The 24,570-nt window shown below is 49.4% G+C and overlaps 1 protein-coding gene across 17 annotated transcripts in view; it reads left to right on the forward strand.

Moving 5' to 3' along the window:
* Positions 1-23,430, forward strand: part of KIF1A (kinesin family member 1A) — a 186,739-nt gene extending 163,309 nt beyond the window's left edge. For all 17 annotated transcript variants that reach the window (XM_043994534.1, XM_043994535.1, XM_043994537.1 and 14 more), the window contains 11 exons: positions 1,989-2,103; positions 2,718-2,851; positions 5,255-5,316; positions 6,064-6,209; positions 7,703-7,915; positions 9,055-9,132; positions 11,351-11,475; positions 12,649-12,801; positions 13,497-13,689; positions 16,136-16,254; positions 18,156-23,430. In XM_043994534.1, the coding sequence (XP_043850469.1) occupies positions 1,989-2,103; positions 2,718-2,851; positions 5,255-5,316; positions 6,064-6,209; positions 7,703-7,915; positions 9,055-9,132; positions 11,351-11,475; positions 12,649-12,801; positions 13,497-13,689; positions 16,136-16,254; positions 18,156-18,198 (1,381 nt within the window). In that variant the 3' untranslated portion in view covers positions 18,199-23,430. The remainder of the gene's footprint in view (positions 1-1,988; positions 2,104-2,717; positions 2,852-5,254; positions 5,317-6,063; positions 6,210-7,702; positions 7,916-9,054; positions 9,133-11,350; positions 11,476-12,648; positions 12,802-13,496; positions 13,690-16,135; positions 16,255-18,155) is intronic.
* The last annotated feature ends 1,140 nt before the right edge of the window (positions 23,431-24,570 follow it).

The following is a 24,570-nucleotide window of genomic DNA, read 5'->3' on the forward strand; positions in this document are numbered from 1 at the left end:
ATCTTCCTTGTTGAAGCCATTTTTTCCCACATCTCACAAGACAGAGCCTGACCTTCCCGGGGATGGAATGGCCCCTGAAAGGGGAGCCAGAAAGAAGGCCAAGAGATCTGGGGGGAGCAGGGTCTCCCTGCTGGTTTCCATCTGAACATCCTCACACTGCTCGAAGAGCTCGTGCAAGGAAGACAGTTGTGTACTGAATGCTTCATGTGTGACTGTAGAGCTGGTGCCCCGGAGTGTGCTGCTGCAGAGGCCTTTGGTTTTCCGTCAGAGGGCACGGCCGCCACCATCCCCATGCCCTCTGGGGTAGCGCCTTTCTCACCTTCCTGATCTGTCTCTCGGTCTCTCGGCCTTTCTCCATCACTCTCAGTCTCTGTCTCTGTCTGTCACTGTCTCTATCTCTCTTTGCCTCTCTTTCTCAACCTCTCTCTATTACTCTTGGTCTCTTTCTCTGTGTCACTCTTTATCTCTCTGTCTATATATCTTTATCTCTGTCACTATCTCTATCTCTGTCTCTGAACCTCTATTACTCTGTCACTTTTTATCTGTCTCTGTCACTCTGCCCCTGTCTTTCTCTCTGTCTCCTCCTCTCTCTGTCTGTCTGTGTCTCTGTCTGTCTCTCTCTCTTCTCTGTCTCTCTCTCTGTCTCTCTCTTCTCTGTCTGTCTGTCTCTCTGTCTGTCTCTCTCTTCTCTGTCTGTCTCTCTGTCTGTCTGTCTCTGTCTGTCTGTGTCTCTCTCTTCTCTGTCTGTCTCTCTGTCTCTTCTCTGTCTCTGTCTCTCTGTCTCTTTCTCTCTCTGTCTCTCTGTCTCTTTCTCTGTCTCTCTCTTCTGTCTCTCTCTCCATCTCTCTCTCTGTCTGTCTCTTCTCTCTCTGTCTCTCTCTCTCTCTGTCTCTCTCTGTCTGTCTCTTCTCTGTCTCTCTGTCTCTCTCTCTTCTCTGTCTCTCTCTCTGTCTGTCCCTTCTCTGTCTTTCTGTCTCTCTCTCTCTCCGTCTCTCTCTCTGTCTGTCTCTTCTCTCTCTGTCTCTCTCTCTGTCTCTGTCTCTCTCTGTCTCTCTGTCTCTCTTCTGTCTCTCTGTCTCTCTCTGTCTGTCTCTCTGTCTGTCTGTCTCTCTTTCTCTTCTCTGTCTCTCTGTCTCTCTCTGTCTCTCTTTCTCTTCTCTGTCTCTCTGTCTGTCTCTGTCTCTCTGTCTCTCTCTTCTCTGTCTCTCTGTCTCTCTGTCTGTCTCTCTGTCTCTCTGTCTCTCTTCTCTGTCTCTCTGTCTCTCTCTCCGTCTCTCTCCGTCTCTCTCTTCTCTGTCTGTCTGTCTCTCTTTCTCTTCTCTGTCTCTCTCTCTGTCTCTGTCTCTGTTTCTCTGTCTGTCTGTCTCTCTCTTCTCTGTCTCTGTCTCTCTGTCTGTCTCTCTCTTCTCTGTCTGTCTCTCTTTCTCTTCTCTGTCTCTCTCTCTGTCTCTCTGTCTCTCTCTCTGTCTTTCTGTCTCTCTCTTACATCTTGGGTTCTCCATCTCTCCTCCTCCTTTCCCTACTGTCCCATTTTTGGCAGATTCATTATGATGCACGGGAGCCAGTACTGGATTTGGTGTCCAGACTCCAGCTCTGCCATAGCTGCCTGGGGGTTCCCCTTCCCAGTCCTGTTTGCTCCACTGTAATAAAGTGAGAGGGTTGGGCTTCCTTGCTGTCTCACCTGATGTCTTCCTTCTGCCCCTCTTTGACTCGTCTCTTACCTCCCCATCTCGCTTGTCCAAGGCACCAGGTCCTCAGACATTCCCCTGACTCGGGCTCCTTTTTGTTCACCTTTTGTCCCATGCCCAAGCCTCCTGGCGTGGGGCTATGTGGGAGCCCAGCCTTCCCTCCTCCTAGAAGGCTTCGTTGCCTCGGCACTCTGGGGCAGCCATATCTGCAGTCACACATGTGTGTCCTCATGTTTGTGTGCATGTTTGGCCCTGCCTCTGGCTATGCCTGGGTTTTTACTCATCTTTGCTTCTTTTCAGGACCTTCTACCAGTTTGAAGCAGCTTGGGACAGCTCAATGCACAACTCCCTCCTGCTGAATCGGGTCACCCCTTACCGTGAGAAGATCTACATGACACTCTCTGCTTATATCGAGGCAAGAAACTTCACCTTTTCTCAGAGCTGGCCCACCAAAGTCCACCAGTAGCCCAGAGGATGCAGCCCTGGGACCCAAATGCTTGGGAGGGGAATTCTGGGGTTGCTTAGTTCTGATCTCCCAACCTCCCAAAAGGGGTAGATCCCAGGGAACTTCAGCAAATGTCAGGAAGTGGAAATAAGAACCAAGATCTGAAACCCCCAACCAGTGGCTCCAAGCCCAGCACCTTCTCTGTATGTGCCGGGCAAAGCTAGCCCAGCAGAGCAAGGGGATGAGTTAATGAGTCATGGGGATTTGTGAATGCAGATGTAGCAATGCCAGTCAGCCTTGGCAAGGAAGAGGTTAAGTTTTCATATTCATATCACATGACTCCTAGCTAAAGGTGAAATCACATTCTAGATCCTACAACATGTAGAAAGAAAATCATCTAAGATTTAGCACAATAGAGTGTAAAGGGGACTTGTCTTGGGAACCCTGGGTTAGAGACCCATAATCTGACACTCTGACATTGTCCAGTCTGTGGTGACTGGCAGTTATCAGCTACTGGGAAGGCTTCAGGGGGTTCTCTTCTCCTCTGCCTACTCCTTTCTCTGAGTTTCCCTCCTGTGTTTCAGATGGAGAATTGCACCCAACCTGCTGTGATCACCAAAGACTTCTGTATGGTGTTCTACTCCCGGGATGCTAAACTCCCCGCATCTCGTTCCATCCGCAATCTTTTTGGCAGCGGGAGCCTGCGAGCCTCTGAGAGGTAGAATCTGCTCCTTGGGTGTCCCCTTGGGAAGGTGGAAAAGACTCAATAAGAAATTACATCCATCAGTGCCCACCATCCAGTAGGACCTCCCAAGGGCCTCCCTTGGGAGGCTTTCTGGTTGTAGTGGGATAGAAATGGGGGACTGGCTTCTTCATCCCTGGCTCTGTTACACACACACTGCATGACTGAGCATTGGTGGAGACGAGGCTGGCAAAGGCCACTGATAGAGGTATAACTAGGGTGGGGAGATCAGGGCACTTACACGGCCCTCAGAGTCCCTGGGCAGCACAGACACAACCAAGTTTAGTACTGACGTCATAAGAAGAATTTGTCAAAAGGGAAAGCTTCTGGATGGAGCTATTCCTGCTGTTCCCTGCCCATCCGCCCCTCCCACTCCTCCCCCCAGAGGGTCTTCATGTTGTTTTGTGCCGTTTGCATTGGGAACATTCTGTTCTACTCTGGAGAGAGAAATTGTAGCTCTGTGATCAATGGCTCAGGCCCCCAGGGTTGGAGGGGTACGAGTTAGGGCTGTGATTGTGTGTGCCAAGGGAATGGTTAGTGTGCTAAGGTCAGGAGCCCCAGCAGAGAGAGGGAGTGACCAGAATGGAATTATACCCAAGGCCCCTTCCACGAGCCTCTGAGAGTCATTTACTAACAGTCAAAGGCTCACTGGGGAACAGATGCTTCCCTATACATGTGACAAATGGAGACCCTCTAAAAGAAGACCAAGAGAAAGTCTGGTGGAGTAGAGGATAGGCCTGGAGTCAGGGAGACCTGGCTTCAAATTCTGCCCCAAACACTTTCCAGCTGTGTGACCTTGGACAAGTCATACAGCCTTCTCTGGGCCTCAGTCTCCCCTTCTGTAAAATGAAAGGCCTAGACCTATGGTCTCCAAGGTTCCTTCACTCTCCACATCTATGATTCATGACGACCATAGATGCTGTGCCATGGGCAGGTCCATCGAATGAGCGGTTTCAAATGTCAGCCAAGAGAACATTGGTCAGTCAGTCAACAAGCATTTGTTTATTTAGCATTCACTATGTGCCAAGCCCTAAGCTACGTGCTGCAGATATAAAAAAGTAAGAATATGGCACTTGCCTGCAAAGATCTCCCATTCGAATCAGGGAGGCAACGTGAAGATACCCGGGAGCGCACAAGATATACACCGAAAATGCCGGTAACCTGAAGGAGGGCATTAGCCTCTTGGCTTTTCTGGCTGCCACATCACCTGGCTGACATATGTAGCTTGCAGTCTACTGAAACCCTCAGATCTTTCTCAGAACAACCATATCTCTACCTACACTTCTCCCATCTTTTGTCAGAGAAGTTGATTTTTTTGGTACTCATGTGCCAGACTTCATATTAATTCCTATTAAATTTCCCCTGGTTGGATTCAGCCCAATGCTCCGGCCTGCCAGGATACTGTTGGGCCCTGACTGTTCTCCAGTGTGCTGGTGCTCCCCCACTCCCTCCCAGTTCTGCTAGATCTGCAAATGAGACGAGCATGAGTGCACCGCCCCTGCCTTTAACCAAGTCATTTATGGAAAAGTTAAATGGCATGGGGCCAAGGACACATCCCGAGGGCACGACTCACGTCCCATTCCTCCTGTGTCTGGCCATTCAGCCACTGAATCTAACTGGCTTATTCCCTAATCTCTATCTCTCCATCTTCTCCATGACAAGTAGTTGAGACACATCCTCAGAATCTTTGCTAAAGCCTGGGTGTTCTCCATGCACAGCATCTGCCAGTGGAGTCGCCCCGCCCCCCAAAGGGAACAAAGCCTTCCTGGTGTGGCCTGTGCTTGCAGAAGCCAGGCTGGCTCTCGTCATGGCTGCTCCACCCATCTCTTTTCAGCGGCCGGGCCCCAGAATCTTCTGATTCCCTTCTCCTGCAGCAACATCTGCCCCTCTGGGTCTCGCGGTTCCCCTCCCCTTGCAGGCTTCTCAAGTCTCCAATATGGTTTGCTCCACATCCGTGGCAGGAATCTCCACACTGTTCAATCACAAGCCCTCTACCTTAATTGCACATGGGCCAGGCACCGAGCCAGGTGCTAGGGTGGGATGCAAGGGCAAGATGAACAGCCGTCCTTGTCCTCCAGAAGCTTACACTCTACGGAGGAGGGGAGGCTAGAACACATGCGCAGACAGGCACAGACACGCCGATCTCCATGGAAGCTGGGAGTGTATTCCAGGCTTGGGGAAGAGCCTGGAGATAAAGTGTGGTGCTTGGGGAATAGTGGGCTGGGCCAGGCTGGCCAGGACATAGGGAAACAGAGGCTGGAGCCGGAGGGTGAGAGGTCTGAAGTGCCACGCGGAGCACCTTCTGTTTTATCCTGGGGACAATAGGGAGCCACGGAAGGTGCTTCAGTAGGCTCAAGGTTGTTACCTATTCCTTTACAGCAACCGGGTGACAGGAGTGTATGAGCTTAGCCTGTGCCGTGTGGCCGATGCTGGAAGCCCAGGTGAGATACCTGTGCTGTTCCCCCTCGTGGGCTCTGGCTCCCCAGGCTCCCCCTTGGGAGTGGAAGGAAGCCAGAGCCGAGAAAGGCCCCACCCTCAGGACTCACTTGATTCTCGGGGGGGGGGGGGGGGGGGGGGGGGGGGGGGGGGGTGAATCTGGCCGCTGGTATCCTCATGAAAGGAGCCCAAGCTAAGACTCTGAGAGGCCCATGCCCCGCCGGCCCTCATTCACTGTGGCCAAGCCTGATGCGATGCTGCTGTGAGGTCATGGAGGGACAGGCCCGACCTTCAGTCTGACCCTTTGATAAGCACAAGGAAGGACTGGAGGTAATGAGATCTCCCTGGAGACCAGTTCTTCCACTAGCCCAATGGCCAACCTCCTGATCTTCCCAACCCACCTGAGTGTGGCCACTCCCTGGCCTGTGCCCATGGCATCAGATTCACTCCAGACAGGCCAACACTGGTGATGTTTGCTCTCCAGTTGTGCACTCTGTGTTGGGAGGGTCCCTCAGGTGGGCCAGGGAGAGGCTATGAGAGGGACTTATTCTCCAGCAGAGGTCAGGGGAGAGGAGCCTGTTTCCTCAGAAAACATCCGTCCTTTCCCCATCTCTGCCCTCAGACATGTGACTCCCAGATAACCATTTGGTGAATGGCTGAGCAAACATGCTGCCACCTTTCGTAGTCTACATGATGGCCGCGTCTATGGAGAGAGCAGTAGCCTTGAAATGTGGGTGTTCCTTTCATTCCAGGAATGCAGAGAAGACGCCGGCGTGTCCTGGACACATCTGTTGCCTATGTCCGTGGGGAGGAGAACTTGGCTGGTTGGAGGCCCCGCAGCGACAGCCTCATCCTGGACCATCAGTGGGAGCTTGAGAAGCTGAGTCTACTTCAAGAGGTGAGAAGCCACCTTACAGCCACCCCATCCCCTTTTCATTTTGGGGGGTGGAGTGGGGGAGTGGAGACACTTGTGATTCCCTAAACATAGGGAACTTCTGGTGTGCCAACTCCCTTCAGTAAAGCAGATGGGCCGTGGGTTTGTGCCACCTAGGCTTTAGCTACTTGCACAAGGTCCCACAGTCAGTATGTACTCAGGCAGGATGTCAGCCCAGGCCTATCTAAAGCCAAGGCCAATCCTGTATCTATATTATGCCCCCCACCCCAGTCAGGAGCAAATGTCCAATAAATGATAATGTGGCTTCTGAAGCACTTTAAGGTTTGGAAAGCACTTTACATGCAGGATCACATCTGGGATTCACAACAGCCCAGGGAGGTGACGACGATGATGGTGGTGGTGATGATAAATTACTCACATTTATATGGCACTTTATGGTTCACAAAGCGCTTCACAGTTTTTGCTCATTTGATCCTCAAACAACCCTGAGAGGTAGCTATTATTATCCCCATTTTTCTGATGAGGAAACTGAGGCATGCAGAGGTCAAAGTGTTTAAGGCTGAATTTGAACTCAGGTCTTCCTGACTCCAACGCTGTGCTTTAGGTGGTGTGCCACCCCAGCTACCTCTACAAGTGCTACAGATATTAAAACCCCCAATTTATAGATGAGGGAACTAAGGCTCAGGGATATTAATGACAAAGAAATGACTGTTGATCAAGTCTGCCCAAAATTACACAATCAAGGGATAAGCATTTATGGAGCATCTGCTGTGTTCCAGGAGCCGCAGAGCACTGGCACTACCCCCAAGGAGTTCCCATTCTATCCCAGGAGGCAATGTGGTCCTTGCTGGACATATAAAAGATACCCACTAAGTGGAGGCAAAGCCGCCTTGGAGGGGGAGTCACTAGCAGCAGGGGTGATAAGGAAGTGCCTCCCTTTAGAAGATGGCCCTGGGGTCCAAGGTGAGATCTGCAGCAAGAGCTCTCTGGACCTCAGGTGGTTCACTTTCCGCTAACCCAGGGCAGCCTCCCTGTGGAGCAGCCTTGGGATGGAAGCGGAAAGCCTGAGAGGGAGGAGGTGATTCCAGAGACTCCCCCAGCACAGCCCCCTGACTCCTGTGTTCTCCGGCGACAGGCAACGGTCACAAAATAAATAACCAATAGAAAGCACAAAAAGTTAATTCCCATTGTGCCATCATTACACCAATGACGGGATTATGCAAGTGTAAGAGAGAGAGCTATGGTCACCTGGGATGCCCAGCTTGTTCTTTCAGTAAGGAAATCTCTGTCTTACTCCCCACTCCTCCATGGACCATGTGGCCTGGGACTTAAACTTGATGTGCCTCAGTTTGTCCAGCTTTGAAATGGGCGTGATGGTTACCATCCACCTCCCAGCCCCAGAACATGGCGTCAATTCCCAGGGAAGTGTACTGGAGGCAGTTTGGAAAGAGAAGGGTTTTCTATTTGACAACTTGGAAAATACTCTCTTTTTTTAGGTTGAAAAAACAAGACATTATCTCCTCCTACGTGAAAAGCTGGAGACGACTCAGAGATCAGGCCTGGATACCTTGTCCCCCTGCTCCAGTGAAGATTCGGAGTCCCATAGCACTTCCTGTGTCTCCTCTCCACTCTCAGATGGCGGCACCTCTGAGAGTCGCGCTACAACCCTAGATATTCCCAGTGAGCGGCAGAAGGAGCTGGCAGCCAAGGTATGATCACCCCTTCTTCGGGGGACTCCCAGGCTCCAAGCTGCTTCCCAACCTTCACTTTACTCTCCAAAGTGCCAGAGGCAAAGGCCCCTAATCATGCCCAGAGAGGACCCCCTCTGAATTCCCTTGCAACCATTGGACTGAAGAGAGAGAGGGGTACTAACAGTGAAGTTGAGGAATAGGAAGGTCACCATTTGTACTTCCTTCCTGTTGGAAATTGAAACACTGACTCTTAAGAGCTGGGCAGGCCCTTAGAAGACACCTTGTCTAGCCTGTAACTGGGCAGGACCTCCCTGCATGGTACGGTCACACAGAAAAGGGGCAGGAGAGGGCCCATCTCATGCTTCTTTCCCTCCAGCCAGACAAGGGCAGGTTTTCCAGTCTCTTCACTGGATCCCTGCCCAGGAGCAAAGCTTTCCCCCTTAACTATTTCTCCTTTTCGATCCAGCTGGCGCTTTGGCTGCTCTAAAACCCAATTTGACCTAAACACTCTTTCGAAGGGTCACAAAGTTGAGAGCTGAATGGGGCCTTAGAGATGGAGCACCTAGCCGAACCACTCCACTGTATGGAGGGAACACCAGGGCCCAGGAGGGGGCAGGGCCTGGGTCTCCTGTGCTAACTCCGTCCCCTGGTATTCTCTAGTCCCTGCTGTCTCTGGCAGCCCTTCAGGCACTGGAAGACAGCTAAGCTGCCCCCTAGATCTCCTCGCCTTGAGGGTAAACACCAGAAACAGCCCCTTGTGATGTGGTATCCAGACTCCCATCCCATCTCAATCTCCATCCAATTAGCCTCAGTTTAGGGGATTTGAGGACTGAGAAAGTCAGAAAGACCCTGGAAGAGCCACTCAATTATCTATTCCAGCACATATTTGGGGTGGGGTAGAGAAAGCAGATTTCTGGCAGGGAAATTGGCCAAGTAAATCTTCACCACTGGGGATTTCAACAGCCAGTGACACAAGGGACCTGAGGAGTCCTGTTGTGTAAGGCCTCCTCTCATGTCAGAACCAAGTTCCCTGTCCAGTGATCTGTGTTCTCCACCTGCATGCACCATATATCTCCTTCCCATCTTGGACTAGCATCTGCTCTGAGAAGGACTGGTCATTTATGGAACCTTCTTTTCCTTCCTTCCTTCCTTTCCAGTGCCTCCGTCTCCTCACGCACACCTTCAACAGAGAGTACACTCACAACCACGTTTGCGTCAGCGCCAGCGAGAGCAAGGTAGGGGTAGGGGTAGGGTGGGGAGCCCCCTGCTCTGAGGGCCCCGCCAACCCCTGAGAACAGCAAAGAACTGTCGTATCATAGGGAGACCCTCAGTGCATCTCAGTGCATCCCGGCTAACGGCCTTCTGCATCAGGAGGGACGCCAGCCGGCCTCCATGCTGTTTATAAATGAAAATTGCTCTTATTGGGAGAATTTGAACTAGTTTCTGGGTCATTTAGCATCATAGAACCAAAGGGAAGGACCAAGTGTCTCAGCAGACTGTCTATATGTGGTTAGAAGTGCTTGCATTTCATCAGGCTTGGGAATGAGAAGTAAGTTATAAGAAAGAACCATCCCAGGGAGACAATGAACGGGTTAGCTCCTCTTCTACACCCCAAGGAAGGCCAGGAAGCCAGCTCTTCCCCAGCATCATAGATTTACACCTGAGAGGGACTGAGAGACTAGATAGTCCAACCCCCCACCCCCCCCCCCGCCATTTTACAAGTGAAAGAACTGAAGTCTAGAGATGAGGTGACTTGCCCGAGGCTTCATTCCTCAAAGAACAGTTATTATAACTTTACCAGACACTTTTGACACATAAAGTTTTTCTCTGACTCTCCTCAAGAATAGAATGATAAACTTTCAGTAAGAGTACATATAAAACTGACATTCAGAAGAACACACACCTATTTATCACCTTAGTAAATACTCCAATAAGTAAAATTAACTGCGGCTTCATCGCTGGTGTCCCTCCCTCCACTAGTTGAGAGCCCACTCCTTCCACACCCAGAAGATGGTCCCGTGAGTGCCTATGGCCACATAATGAGTCCTCACCTAGTGACCAAACATCAGATGGGGCTGAGTCTTCTTCTGTACTAACCCCAGCTCGTCCTCGGATAACAAACACACACATTCCGTCATCAGCCCCTCCTGGAGGCTTCCAGACTGGGTAGAACCTGGTGCCTGGAGTTCACTGACATGGTCTTTCAGAAGCCAATGTCACTTCTGGGCTACAGTGAGCAAATGGAGGTGGCATTTTTACCTGAAAAAGCATTGTGGCACCTCTCAAATGCCATCAAGTCAGGAGCTGCCCACTTTATCTATGGGAACCATCCCCAAGGAAGGTAATTGTTGCTGATAGCAGTTGGTCAGAAGTTGACAGGTGGTCGTAAATACACCCTATAGAATATAGAAATGTTCTGCCACAGTTCTCAAGTACTTACCAATAAGTAAAAGTAATGGGGGAGGGGCAGCTAGGTGGCGCAGTGGATAGAGCACCGGATCTGGATTCAGGAGGACCTGAGTTCAAATCTGGCCTCAGACACTTGACACTTACTAGCTGTGTGACCCTGGGCAAGTCACTTAACCCCAATTGCCCCCCACACACACACACACACACACACACAGAGATCATTAGTGACTTGGACTCTGTCTGCCTGAGAAATCAGTGTTCATTCTGGATGAATATGAAATGTGGGATCTATGAGACAGTAGTTCTTTGCCCCTCCTGTGAGAATTGCCAAGAATTGAGCCTAAGGCGACTGGCTGGGGTTTCACTTCAATTTCCAATCCAATCTAAGTGCTCGGGCAGCATCATCCCATCCCATACTCATGCTATGCCAAAGGCCAGGCTCTTGTGGCAAAGCAAAGTGGTGAATGAAGGCATAGTCAGGGCCTGGATTGGATGGGGAAACAATCCAGTGCACTCTGCCAGTGCAGGGAAGCCCTTCGGAAGGACTCTCACAGGAGCCGCTCTGGGGGGCTATGTGCCAGGAAAGCCAACAAAAGATGCCTGGGAAGGTCTCTCCATTCTGCTGGGGAGGCACCATGATTGTTTTTAAAGGGAAAATGAGAAACACAACTCCAACAATCACCCCTCAGACTCAGTGTTTTCAACAAATGTGTTTGTTGTTGCTGTTGTTCAGTCGTCCCGGTCGGGGCCGACTCTTCGTGACCCTGTTTGGGGTTTCCTTGGCAGAGATATTGGGGGGGGCATTTCCTTCTCCTGCTCATTTGGTACCTGCCTGCTAAGGACACAGGTTCTGAAGGGGAGTCGGCAAAGGTCAGCAGCTTAGACCTTGTTTAGGTCTGGAAATTGTAAACCGCTGAGCTGAATGAAGGCCAAAGGAGAGAGACTGGCTCCGTTATAGCTCTGTCCCTCGGCTTGTGCTTTGAGTGCAGCCGGTGCTGACCAGGCTGGGGAAAGAGCACGTCTTTCTTTCCTTCTCCCCTGCAGTTGTCAGAGATGTCAGTGACTTTGCTGCGGGATCCTTCCATGTCCCCTCTCAGCGCAGCTACTCTCACTCCATCCTCCACCTGCCCATCCCTGGTTGAAGGACGATACAACGCGACAGACCTGAGGTAAGCCAAATGCTCTGTGACCCAGACCTGAGGGGCATCCAAGATGAGAGAGACCCCAGCACCCTGGGAATCAGGTCACGGATATGTGATGCAGCTGAGCTGGAGGGTAGCATCACTGAATCACACTGGGTCCAATCCCTGAGATTTGAAGAGGAGAAAGCCAAGAAATTGAGGGACTTGACCAAGCTCACGTAGGTAGGAAGCGGCAAGGTCTGGACTTGAACTCTGGACCCTTGACTCTAGGGAAGCCTTCTTTGGAATGCCTCCCATATTACCACAGTGTCATCTCAGCGACCACTTGAGATCACATAGAAAGCAAATACCCAAGTCATGACTTTGTCTCATTATGTTACATTTGGTTCAAGTTAATCTGCCAGTATGAAGTGCCTACTGTGTGCTGGGCACTGTTAGGCAGTCCTCACATACAAAGACAAACATGAGATAGTGCCTGCTCTCAAGAAGCTTGCATCTACTGGTGCACTGCCCGGCTAAGTATAGACAGGATCCTTTGAGAAGGGAGGGAGCATCAGGCAAGGACCCCCACAGGGGCTATCGTGTGGTCTGGGTCTGATTTTATATTCTGCAATTTCTAATCATCAGAGGTTAAGTCACTTGCCAGGGTCACACAGCAGCAACAGCAGCACTGCAGAGTGCTTTAAGGTTTGCAGCACTTTACTGATGCTGTCTCATTTGGTCCTCACAACAACCCATTTTACAGATGAGAAAACTGGGACTTAGGTCAAATGACTTGCCCAGGGTCACCCAGGCACTGAATAGCTGGGGCAGAATTCAAACCCAGCTGGCACTCCGGCCACTGGTCTACTGAGCTGCCTAGTGTGAATCAGAGAGGGGACTGGAACCCAGGCCTTTCTGGCTCTATCCACACAGCCTCTGTGGGATGCTTTAACATTTACAGAATATCCATGATCTCTTTTGATGCTCACAACACCCCTGTGTGGAAGTCAGGCCAGATATTTTTCTCCCTATCTTATAGATGAGAACACTGAGTTCATAGAGCCAAAGGGATTTGTCCAGGGTCATATAACTGGCAAGTTTCAGAGGGAGGATTTGAACACGGGTCCATCCTGGCTCTGGGTCATGCAGACCTTCCTCTGGACCATGCTACCTTTGCACCCCAGAGGCTAATGAAATGGTTGTTGTTTTCCCTCCCAGGAACCCCCCACCCTGCTCCCGACCAGCCAGCCCTGAGCTGGAACCAGTACTGGAGGGGGACCAGAAGAAATCCCCTTCTCCTACCAGTGGGCCAGAAGCAGAGAAAGAGCCCCAGCGTTTGTTGGTGCCTGATATACAAGAGATCCGGGTCAGGTACGAAGGCTGAGCCTCACACCTGCGGTGTGGCCAGGGTAGGCAGGAGTGGAGGGGATGGGCCTGTTCTGGTGAGGGCAGAGGGGACTGCTAGCCCCTGCTCCATCCCAAACACATGCACAGTTGGGCACAACTCCAGGGAGCAGCTTCCAAGTTGGGACTTGGTCCCCCAAGGCAACTGAAGAGCTGAGTCCTCCCCAGACTCTTCTAGACACGATGGCTGAAGGTCAGATGGTGCCCTGGGTGGGTCAGAGTATGGTGACATGAGAAATTGAGAAGAGCTTTACGGAAAAAGTGACATTTCAAAAAATCTACCCATAAAACCCTGGTTTCTTGAGCTCTTACCGGCTCCATGGCCATGGGGCATCTCTGGGCACAGGAGGAAGCTCCCCAGACACAGGTCGTATTTTCAGCCCTTTCAAAGCATCTCACCCGGCTCTATGTCTTTCTTTGAGGCCCAGCCTCAGTCCTTTCAGGCTCTGGGCCTAGTGGAGATCACACCACTAGTCAGTGGCAGAGCTAGGAATAGACTCTGTTCTCATTGGGATGGCTGGCTCCGTGCCCCTGAATCTGGAGAGAGTCAAGGTCCTGGGAAACTTGGGAATGCATCCCCGGGGGTAGGGGAATGGCGGGTGGAATCTCCTCATCTTCTTAGCTCCCCAAGGAATCAAGTCTTTTCTTTTCCCTTTCCTCAGTCCCATCGTCTCCAAGAAGGGTTACCTGCACTTTCTGGAACCCAAGACGACAGGCTGGGCCAAGCGCTTTGTAGTGGTGAGGCGCCCCTATGCTTACATGTACAACAGTGACAAGGACTCTGTCGAGAGGTTCATTCTCAACCTCTCCACTGCCCAGGTGGAGTACAGCGAGGACCAGCAGGCCATGCTCAAGGTAACTGGTCTGGGAGGAGGAGCAGGGTGCCGCGCTGGAGAGGGATTGAGGGGAACAAAGAGCACAGAGCCTCTTCGGCAGAGAGAGTTGGAATTGGTCAGGAGAGCTCGAACGATGTCCCCTCCCCGCCCCATCCAAAGGATGATGATTCTGAGGTCAGAGAGGGAAGGAGACTTTCTAGCACCACCCTGCCAGTTAGTGGAAGAGCCGAGGCTAAAGTTCAGCTGACCTGACTCCTGGCTAAGGTCCTTTCTACCATAATACCTTGGTTCTAACGATGAGAGCAGTTCTGGTGTGGAATAGCCTGGAGAGGTGCTGGGATGCCCCTCTTTGGAGGCCTTAGGACCACCTGTTGGACATGTCTTAGAGGAGAGTCCTTTCAGGTACAAGTTGGGTTGGCTGCCCACCGAGGTCCTTCCAACCCTGCAAGTCTATGATTCTGTGAAGGACCTTTCTGACCTAGAACTCCGAATGCCTATGATTCTGTGAAGGATCTTCTTGACCTATGGGTCCGGGTCCTATTTTTAAATGCATAAGGGTGGGGAAAAGTATGGCAGATCTGGGAAGAGAAGAATAAAGAGAATATGCAGGGAGACATCTTTGCACTCCAGAAAGTCCTCCTGTGGTTCCTTCCCCACTTCGAGTGGCTCCACAGCCCAGTCAGTCCCCCTCTCTCCCGCCCACCCCCATTTGTTGGCCAAGGGAGTAAGCCCCCTGGAAAGGGTAAGGGTACTGTTCACTAGCAGCTGACCACACATCACACTCCTGGCTTTCCCCACATTTGCAAGTGAGTCTGCTCCTCACCCAGCCTAAGACAAGCCAGGAATCACCTTTGGAGGAGAGCATGAGGTTGGGGAATCGGGGATTCACCAAAGCCAAGGAAAATCACTGCCCCTGTTAGCTACTCAGTTGTGTCTCTGATGAGGGAAGAAGAGTGCTGATACTGGAGGCACTGATGAGGAGCCCAGGGCTCGCCACCCCTGGGCCCGGGCATGCCAAGAAGCGGAAAATTTGTGGCATGAGGAATTGAGCATTCCTAATATTTCATGCTCATGGATCGCCCCATTCCCAAGAGCATCCTCACCGCATACAGCATCCATGATGCAGGAGCCATGGCCTCTGAGGACTCATATCCCCAATGCCACAGACATCTTTTGCATGGCTCAGAAAGCAGAACTAGGAGTAATGAGTAGAAGATACAAGGGGGCAAATTCAGACTTGCATTAAGGAGAACCTTGCTAATAGTCAGGGCTGTACAAGAGAGAAACAGGCTGCCTCAGGAGGAAAGGAGCGAGCAAAGGTTGCATGGCCCTTCCTTAGGTATGACATAGAAGGGACACTCTTTATATACAGGGTCTCTGGGGTCTCTTTTAGCTCTGAGATTCTGTAGTTCTGTGAGCCCAGGGTTAGACATTACCTCCATGGTTGCCACAGACTCCATGGCATCCTTTTCCATCAACTGAAAAAGGTTGAGAAGTGATTGGATCCAAGGGTGGGTGGAGTGACCCTGCCTTTGACTGATTCTCAGTATGAAAAGGCTGTATTCTCCTCCTCACCCACTTCTGCACCTTAGCACTAAGTAAGATGATCTTTAGCAATGATCTTGAGCCAACCACACAATGGAATAAGGGTTTTTGGTGGGCTGGGGAAAGGACAAGAGTCAGGAAATCCATAACAGGTATAAAATGTGCTCTGAAATAGGCCAGAGCTGGTGAGGGCACTGTAGTAGATGGTTTGGGGCCATTAGGGAGTTGGGGGGGGGCAACTCTAGATCCCTGGGTTCTATGAGCTTGGTTTTTAGATAGATAGATAGATAGATAGATAGATAGATAGATAGATAGATAGATAGATAGATAGATAGGTAGGTAGATGGATGGATGGATAGATAGATATGGATGGATGAATAGATAGATAGCAAGATAGAGAGATAGTTATGGATGGATGGATGGGTGGGTGGATGGATGGATAGATGGATGGATGGAGATATTGATGGATAGACAGACAGATAACAGTATTTCAATATAGCCAGTCTCCTTTATAATCTTATGTATCTTATTTTACACCTTTAAAAGCACTCTTTTTAGAAGGGCCACTAAGGTTCACCAGCCTACCAAAGAGGCCCATGACTCAGAAAAGACTTAGAACTTGTGACCTTTACATAATGTGTCAACCACAAACCCCTTGGCTTTGAGCCAGTTGTTTTCTGATGCCTGGAGCTGGGCAATGTACTTGGGCCTCAGAGTCTGCCACTATGGAGGATGTTGTGTGCAAGGAGCCCTTAGAACCATCATCATCATCATAGCAACATCATGATGAGTTTGAAACTGTCTTTGAATTTCCTGTTTGCCTTTCCATTGTGTTTTTTACCTTGTTTTGGGATGGGTCCTTGTGAGGACACGGCCTGACGATATTGCCCTAATCTCTCCCTGGTTCTCTTCCATTCCAGACTCCCAACACATTTGCTGTCTGCACTGAGCATCGAGGCATCCTTTTGCAGGCAAACAGTGACAAGGACATGCATGACTGGCTGTATGCATTCAACCCTCTCTTGGCTGGAACCATACGGTAGGGGTGTGTGTGTGTGTGTGTGTGTGTGTGTGTGTGTGTGTGTGTTTATTGCAGTAACAGGAGAATTCTTTAATATTAACAAATTCTTTAATATGAAAAACTCCTTGTAGGAAAATTCCCTCCACAACTTCTTCAGTCATTTTCAGTTGTGTCTGACTCTTCATGACCCCATCTGAGGTTTTCTCAGCAGAGATACTGGAGCCCTTTGCCATTTCCTTCTCCAGCTCATTTTATAGATGAGGAAACTGAGGCAAACAGGATTAAGTGACTTGCTCAGGGTCACACGCTAGTAAGAGGCTGAAACTGGATTTGAACTCAGGAAGATGAGTCTTCCCCACCCAGCACTCTCTCCACTGAGGCACCTATCTGCTCCCCTCCACCACTACAGAGCAGCCATCAATCCTTCTGTCACTTACATACAAGTTGCCCTGGGCACTGAGCTGAGTGTTTGCTCATGGTCACAGATGGCATACACCCCAGTCTTCCTGACTGCCAGGACAGTCTGTGATCTTTACCTCCATCCCAAGTTGCCTCTCCAAGCATTTTCTAAGTGAATGGTTCCAATCATTACTAATATTGGAAGAGTTCAGCAATCTTCAGCTGAGAGGGAAGGGTTGGCTGATGCAAAGCTGAGTAAGACTTTGGCCAGAAAGCCTCTTGCCCTGTATATCACATCGGAATGGCCCCCGAGGGACTGGGGATAAAAGACAGTCCCTGTTTACAAGGTGCTTCCACTCTCAAGGTGGAAGACAACGTGTAAAAGAAAGCCAGAAGCGGGCAGGGAGATTCTGCAGGGTGAAAAGGTGGGTAGGAGAGCGGGGCTGGAGCGGGTCCAGAAGACAGCATGGCGTCTTCCCCATCTATGATTGTTCTGAGGAGGCACTCACCCATTGGAGGAGGTGTCAATGGCAATCGCTCCTGGGATGGTCTCCCGTGCAGAAGTGAAGAAAGGGTTCGGGGAGCTGAGCCAAGCGTTTGAGAATATGCACCACTGTGCTTTGAGGCAGAGAGAAGGATTCACAGAATGGAAGAAATCATGAGAGGGCAAGAAAGGCACAGTAAAGTGGATGGAGTGCTGGACCTGGATTCAGGGAGACCTGAGTTGAAATCCAGCCTCAGACACTTATTAGCTGTATGACCCTGGACAAGTCACTTAACCCCTGCCTCAGTTTCCTCAATTGCAAAATGAAGGGATCAGATGAATTAACCTCTAAGGTTACTTAACGCTCTAAATCCATAATCCTAACTAAAGGTTTTTTCATTCATTCATTCATCATGTAAAGGGAGGTATAACTGTATTGAAATTCTCAAATTATTTCCCAAATCTATAGGCTTTATGTGTATATGTATATCAATGGCTCCCTGTATCACCACTAAAATCAAAAGTCATGTGTATATATGAATGTATTGTGGATCCGCATATAATAATAGGTGCATTTATAAAGCACTTTAAAGTTTAAAGGAGTTTTACATGTTGTAAAGCTCATTCAACAGGTCTGGGAGGTGGATATTATTACTATGCCCATTTTATGGATGAGAAAACTGAGGCAGAGGTCACACAGCTACTATATCTGTATATGTATACATTATCGATGTGTATATTATAAAGCCAGACTTGTGATCTCACTGGGATGGGGAACTTTTGTAGAAGAAACCCTCTGTCCTGATGCAGATGCCACCTGCCCTGGACCTTCTGGTCTTGGGTGCTTAGAGGATAACTGCTTTGCCCAGTGTCCCTCAGCCAGCCACTGTGAGATCAGAGGCAGCATTTGGACACTGGTTTTCCCAACTCCCAGACCAGCTCTCTGACCACAATATAAAAATATCCCTGCCTTAATTCCTGCTTCCTTTTCACGATCCACTGACTGACTCCGTTTCCTTCTTGGCTTTTGAAACAGATCCAAACTGTCGAGAAGGAGAACAGCCCAGATGAGAATCTAATGCAACCATCCTCCACTAAGCCGTCTCTTTGCCAACTGCATCGGGTCCAGTAGGAGGGTCCTTCCCAACCTTCTGCCCTCCCCACCCCCTCATCCCTAACCTTGGCTCTGTCTTGTCACTGACAGTCCCAATCACCTGCTCTTCCGCCAGCCCACCAACAGTTTTCACCTTTGTCCAGGAAAACCCTTTCTCGTGGCAGCCCCTAAGCTGCCGCAGCCTGGCCCGACCATTGTCTTGTGCACACGATTTTCCACTTCTTCCTTGTGGCCCCACTGTCCCCACGACCTACCCTGCTCCTTAGCAGAAGCTATCATTGTTTTACTCCTAGGTTGAGCAAGCTCTTGGTAGAAAGAGACGGGGCATGTTCAAAGGCCACAAGTCAGGCGCTTCTGCTGCCTATCAGAGTTCTTTAAAAGATGGATGGTTTCATTATTAAAATACCATAAATCGACAAGGTTTTAAAATTTGGCTCCGCCAATCATGATAAGCCCTGTTATATTTATGAAGCATTCATTTCTCATGCCTTCCCTGAGGGTCACTTGAGTTGGGCAGCGGACCTCACTGAGGCAGGTCAGGGCTAAGGAGAGAGAGCTCTGGGAAGTGAACAACCATCAGAGAGCATCCTTTTCACTCTCTTTTCAAAAACCCTTGACCCTATAGAGTTCAGAGGAATCCCAGCTGAGCTGGGTGTGTAGGCAGACACTGGGGCTGGCTAGGGGGCCGGCAACAACGGACATGCTCAGCAGGCCAGTTGACATACTGGACACTTACTTGTTCACCCTCTCCAGCATCTTTCCCTTCCTCTCTCTCCCCAGAGCCTAACCCAAACCAAAGTACAGAGAAGGCTGGAACATTCTGCCTACATGCCCAGCACCATGAGACCCCTGATCAGCATACAAACTTCCCCATGCTCCCGTACCTGAGTCACTGCTCAGAGACACAGCACTTTTTCCCATGGTTTTGCCTTTCCCTTGTATGTGGGTTTATGTGCGTGCCCTGCATGACTGGTTTGGGGGCCACGAAGAGGGAAAGGGAACCCCTTTCATTACAGTTGTTCCTCACCTGGGAAATATGAATCCATACTCTTCGTCACTATTTCTGCCCCAGGAGAGATGGCTAGATAGCAGTGTGCCTTGCACATGGTAGGTGCTCCATAAATGTTTGTTGAATTGACATTTCTAAGTACGAAGCCATAATGGCAGAGAAATGGGGATGAACGATGATATGGAAAGAGAGTCCCAGAATGAGGCAGCCAGTTCCACAAGTAGCACCCAGTAGGCAATAGTGGAGAAAAGGCCCAGCTGCCACCTTTAGGCTACCCTACCCACTGTTCAAATAAGAAATCAGTCTCATGCAGCCACACAGGCTTACACTCTCTGCGCCCTGTGTTATCAAGAAGAATCAACCCTTGACCATTCTCCACCTCCCCCCAGTTCGAGATTTATGGACCTTAGAGACCCTTGTAAAGAGACTACACAGTAGAAAGAAGATGGTGGGGAAGGACCCAGCAATACTGATAGTGGAATCATAGTGAGCCGGTGCCCGTCCTTTCTGTGTCTGCTCTTTGTTGATCAATAGGATTCCAATCTGAGGTCATTTGGATAGTCTAAAACAAGGAAGCGTACCAGGGTTCAGATGCTACCATTCAAGGCAGAGGGTCAAGGGCCCTTGCAGAATCATGGCTACCTTTAAAACTAAGTCAGCGAGTCCCCCTAAATTCTCTAGATGCTCAGCCCATGGATTCAGCGTTGTTGTCGTGAAGCACAGGGCTCAATCTTGCTACCTATTTTGAACAGGGTTTTTATCCTTTTCCCATCTGGCGAGAAGGTTGTGTGAATTCAATGAAAGAATGACTGGTTGATGAGCAAGGGTGGGGGGTGGGGGGGGCATCTTGTTTGCCAGAGATTGATTGTTATTTTTATATGTGAAGTTTCCTTTTGTTCTCTGCTCCTGGTAACATGAATTTTAATCCCTTGCTCCTATGAATCCCCAACTAGTTTATCTGGCCCAAAGAGTCTGGCTAGCCAAAGAACCCCAGAATTCCATGGCTAGCCAAGCCATGGTGACCGAACAAGAAGTTCCCTTGTAATCAGCTTCCTTATCAGTGACACCCTTAAAGTTCAGGCTCTGCTTGACAGATGGTCACGTTTCAAACCTATGCACCAAGTTAAGATTTCAGACTATTGTTTGGTACTTCTCTTGGTATGCTCCCCATTGAGGGAGTTTTAACTAGACCCTTCTACCCAGTCACCTTTTAGAACAGCAGCTGCCCAGAGAGGTATCTCTCTGGCCTTTAGCAGAGTACCCACAGGACTCGACCAGATCACAGCTCACCTCCCTCTGCACACCCTGGCTCCCCTTGCTTCTCACTGCTCTTTGTTGTCCTCTTGGTTGCAAGGGGTATAGCATGACTCACAGACTGAGCTAACTATACATTTTTCTTTGGAAGAGGGAGAAGACAGCCCATGGAAACCTAGAAAGCCAAGCTCCAGAAATGTCAGCAGGCTCACTCAAAGTTCTGGATGCCTTTCCTTCCAGCCACCCTTTTGCCATATTTGTTCATTCCCAGGGCCAAGATTTCAAAGTCATGCCCAGCTCCGCCCCACTTCTCACAGTAATGAGATATTGTGATAACTCAGAAATTCCAGAGTGGATGGTTTCTTGGTTGATTCCTTCCATGCCCCTTTTCTTTCCTTTATAATTGTTCTTAGGACAAATATGCAGGCCAAGGCATCATTCTATTTCAATGAGACTTTGTTCTGTCTCACAAGCCCCAAGTCAAAGTGGGTAGTGTCCCATTTCCCATCTGGCTAGTTCTGGTTCTTCTTTGTGGTCTTCCTCACCCATGCCCACACCCACACCCACACCCCTGTTTTTGTCCTACTATGGTCACCATCCATGGCCAAATCTACAAGTTAACAACCATTTAAACCGCCCACCTTCTAAGCAGAATTGTTAAAGGTGTCCTTTGTCTTTTTACATGAAGCTATAAGAAAGGGGTTTTAAAATTTTTGTTCTACCTCCAAAAACACACAGGATGCCTCTTGGCCTTCTAGCATAGTGTGATTAAGGGAAAACTCTATTTCCAAGACTTTCCCTTTGAAAAATTATTCCATTCCCCCAATGTCTTTCATAAAAGACTGTCAGATACAGGAAAGAGGATCCAAGTCCTTTCAAGACTCCAAATTTTAAGCAAACATCAGCCCCTAAAAAGACAATTTGAGAGAACTGTGACCAAGACCTTTATTTATTTCATGACAACCTGATCAGTGCAACAGAAAATTTACCACATACAAAAAGGTGAACGAATCCCTAGTCTCAAGAAGATACCCAAAAAGCTGGATATTTACCCCCTTGCTAGCACGGGCCACATTTCATATCGCCATGATGCTAGCCCTGGAGCTCAATGCTTCCTTTGGAAATCGAGACTTCTTCATTCTGAATTGGAATTAAGGGTCTTTTGTAAAATGCTGTTTGCATCTGTCTCCATTCAAACCTAATTAAAAGATTTCCCCCAGATGAAATTAGTACGATGTTCTGGCTGGGTGGCCAGACATTGGCCCACGTCTTCTGCAAGTGCCTATTGTTGTTTTGCAGACTATACCAGGAAAGGTGGGAAAGAATGACTAAAGATGAGCCCCAGTAGAAAAGATTCTCCATTAGCAGAAGGTGACAGACAGCCAAGAAAGCTGGTAAGGACCATGTTGTCAGGTCAGCCATCCTGAAGAGCACAGCCTGGGAATGACCTTCCTCCTCTCTCCTAGTTGGTTAAGGACACCTGTGCCTGAGGCCAGCCAACCTGCAGAGCACAGTGTTTGCTGCTTGGGGGAGGATAGTTGGGGGACAGCATGAGGGGAACCAGAAAAGAAATGCAATGAACTCTTGTGAGATTGGTGTGAATTTCTTACAAAATGTCAAAAGATCTGAAATCCAGCAGTTAGGTAGACCTCTATGTAGGACAATTCCTTCCATGGTCTGATCCCAGCTCAGGAATGACTAGGATTCTGAAACTCATCTGCCTTGGTGTCTCCCACAACATTTCCCCCAACTGCAGAATCACAATCCTGGTACTATTATTGTTAAGGTCCAGGAATTAAGTTGCCAGGAAGATTTTTTTCTTTAGATAGTAGCAAAGAAAGCCTAGCTCTTGTTGAAGAAATGACAAGGAAGAACTTACAGATCATAAACATGAGACAAATTTTAAACTGTTTTAACAGTGCATACAATCTAGTAGCAATCTATTTGCAAGGACAACCCTTCAGTACCACAAAAGATTTTAAATGAGAATTAATGATTAATTCTCTAGCACCTCTCACCACAGAGGGTCAAGGCAAGTCTAACCCAACCTCATGTAGCCATGAGAGAGGCCTGATCTGTGGGAAAAAATGACCATTTTTTGCAAAAGAGTAACAATGTTTCCTTGAGATGACCATGACCACAAAAGAAAATTCTTTCACACAAATTGGCTATGACTTTAGACCAGATTGAGACCAAATAGGATCCCATGGGAGATGAACTATAGCAAACATTCTTTGGTGTCTTCCCACTGTTTGTCTGACTGGTCTCTAGGACCTTGCATGAGATGTCTGTCAATAGCTCATTGATGCCAAGCTCTTCGAAGGAAGAGCCCACCGCCCTGTAGTGATGTTTTTGGTAAAGACCCAACTGCTAGAACCATTACCCAGGTGCTTACACAACAGATGAAATGAGAATTCTGCAGGGCTACCCCGTCCTGCAACAAGGGGTTGAGAAGCCCTCAGAGGCCCTCCTGACCTGTCCTAATGACTGCCACGTTGAAGACTAGGCTGTTAGCAAGCCAAGAGAAAGCAATGGTCAACCTTGTACTCCTGCACTCTCTCTCAATCTGTGTACTGCCAAGCTAGGGAAGGTCACCGTCTTTCTTCAGGAGGTGTCATTGGCTGAGGCTTTACTGTAAAAATGAAGGGAGGTGTGGTTCCTTTGGATTTTTTTTGCCTGTGCTTCCATGAATTAGTTTGTCCACATGAGTTCTTCCTGTGATGCCATCCCCCAAGCGCTGGGAGACCATTTCTCTTGCTTTGTATATATGTGATTGCTGTGGGCACCACTGTATAATAACAACAATACTCAAGTAATGAGTCTAGTTTTATTGATGTCTTAAACTATGAGTGTTGGAATATAGGGTCTTAAACTGTTTATGTACACTCAAGGCATTGTTCAGTTAAGAAATAAATGTGGCATTTATGCAAATACTGGAACTGTGGCTCTGAGCTTTTTGTGTCTATTTTTAATGAGTCTTTTCCCAAAATACAACACCATCCCTTGTAACAGAGCAACAATCAGGTAAATCTGACTGACAAGTGACTCCCGCCAGCCCCATCCCACTCCCCTAATCCCTTTCCCAACCGACCAGAACCACCAAACTCACAGGGCTTTGAAGTACAGAAACAAAGCTTTTCCAAGTTAAGGTGGATGCCCATTCCACTCATGGCATGGATCTGGGTGCCAAGCAGAAGGTCCAGTCAGTCCCCAAGCCTTTGTTAAGCGCTTAAGATCAGCCAGGCATCCTACTAAGCACTGGGAAACCAGGCAAACACAAAACACATGAGGCTCACGTTCTAATGGGAGACAAGATTGCAAGAGGTCAATGAGAGGCCATCTCCGAGGGAAGGCATTAACCAGAGAGGGAGGGAACCCGAAAGGCATAAGGTGGGACTGGAATTGAAGGAAGCCAGGGGGCAGAAATGAGGAAGGCGGGGCCTTCCAGGCATGAGGGACACCAGCCAGAAGGCACAGAGGAAATATCCTGTACAAGCGACAGCAAGAAGGCCAGTGGTGCTCCCCAAAGCAGGCAGGTGGTGTTCGCCCATTTTTCAGATGGGGAATCAAATACAAGAAGGCTGAAAAGTTAGGAAGTGGCCAGGTTGTAAAGAGCTTTAAAAGTCAAAGAGAGGGTCTTGTATTCAAACTGCTGATTGCTGATTCGCTGGTCCTGGGGGAGCTGGGGTGCCACTGAGTTTGCTGAGTAGAGAGGGGATATGCTCAGCCCAGATCACTCTGATGTTGGCCAAGTGGAGGCTGGCCCAGAGGGGGAAGAGGCTTGAAAAAGAGGCCACCTGAAAAGTCATGGAAGAGTCCAAACGCAGTGGGTGAGGGCCTGTGCTGGGGTGGCAGCCGTATGAGTGGAGAGGGGACAATGTGCCAGAGATCCCGGGAAGGCAGAAACAAGAGCACGTTGGATACCAGAGGGAGAGGATATAAGGGCACTGCAGAGAGGGAGAAATCAAGGATGACGCTGAGGTTTGTGATTCAAGGACACTGGGAGGATAGGGCGGAGGGGGGGTGGTGGTCCGGAGGGGATGTTTGCAAGAGAGGAGGTACAGGGACAGAGAA

The sequence above is a fragment of the Dromiciops gliroides genome, chromosome 3 (genome assembly GCF_019393635.1).
Source record: "Dromiciops gliroides isolate mDroGli1 chromosome 3, mDroGli1.pri, whole genome shotgun sequence".
NCBI classification, from domain to species: Eukaryota; Metazoa; Chordata; class Mammalia; order Microbiotheria; family Microbiotheriidae; genus Dromiciops; species Dromiciops gliroides.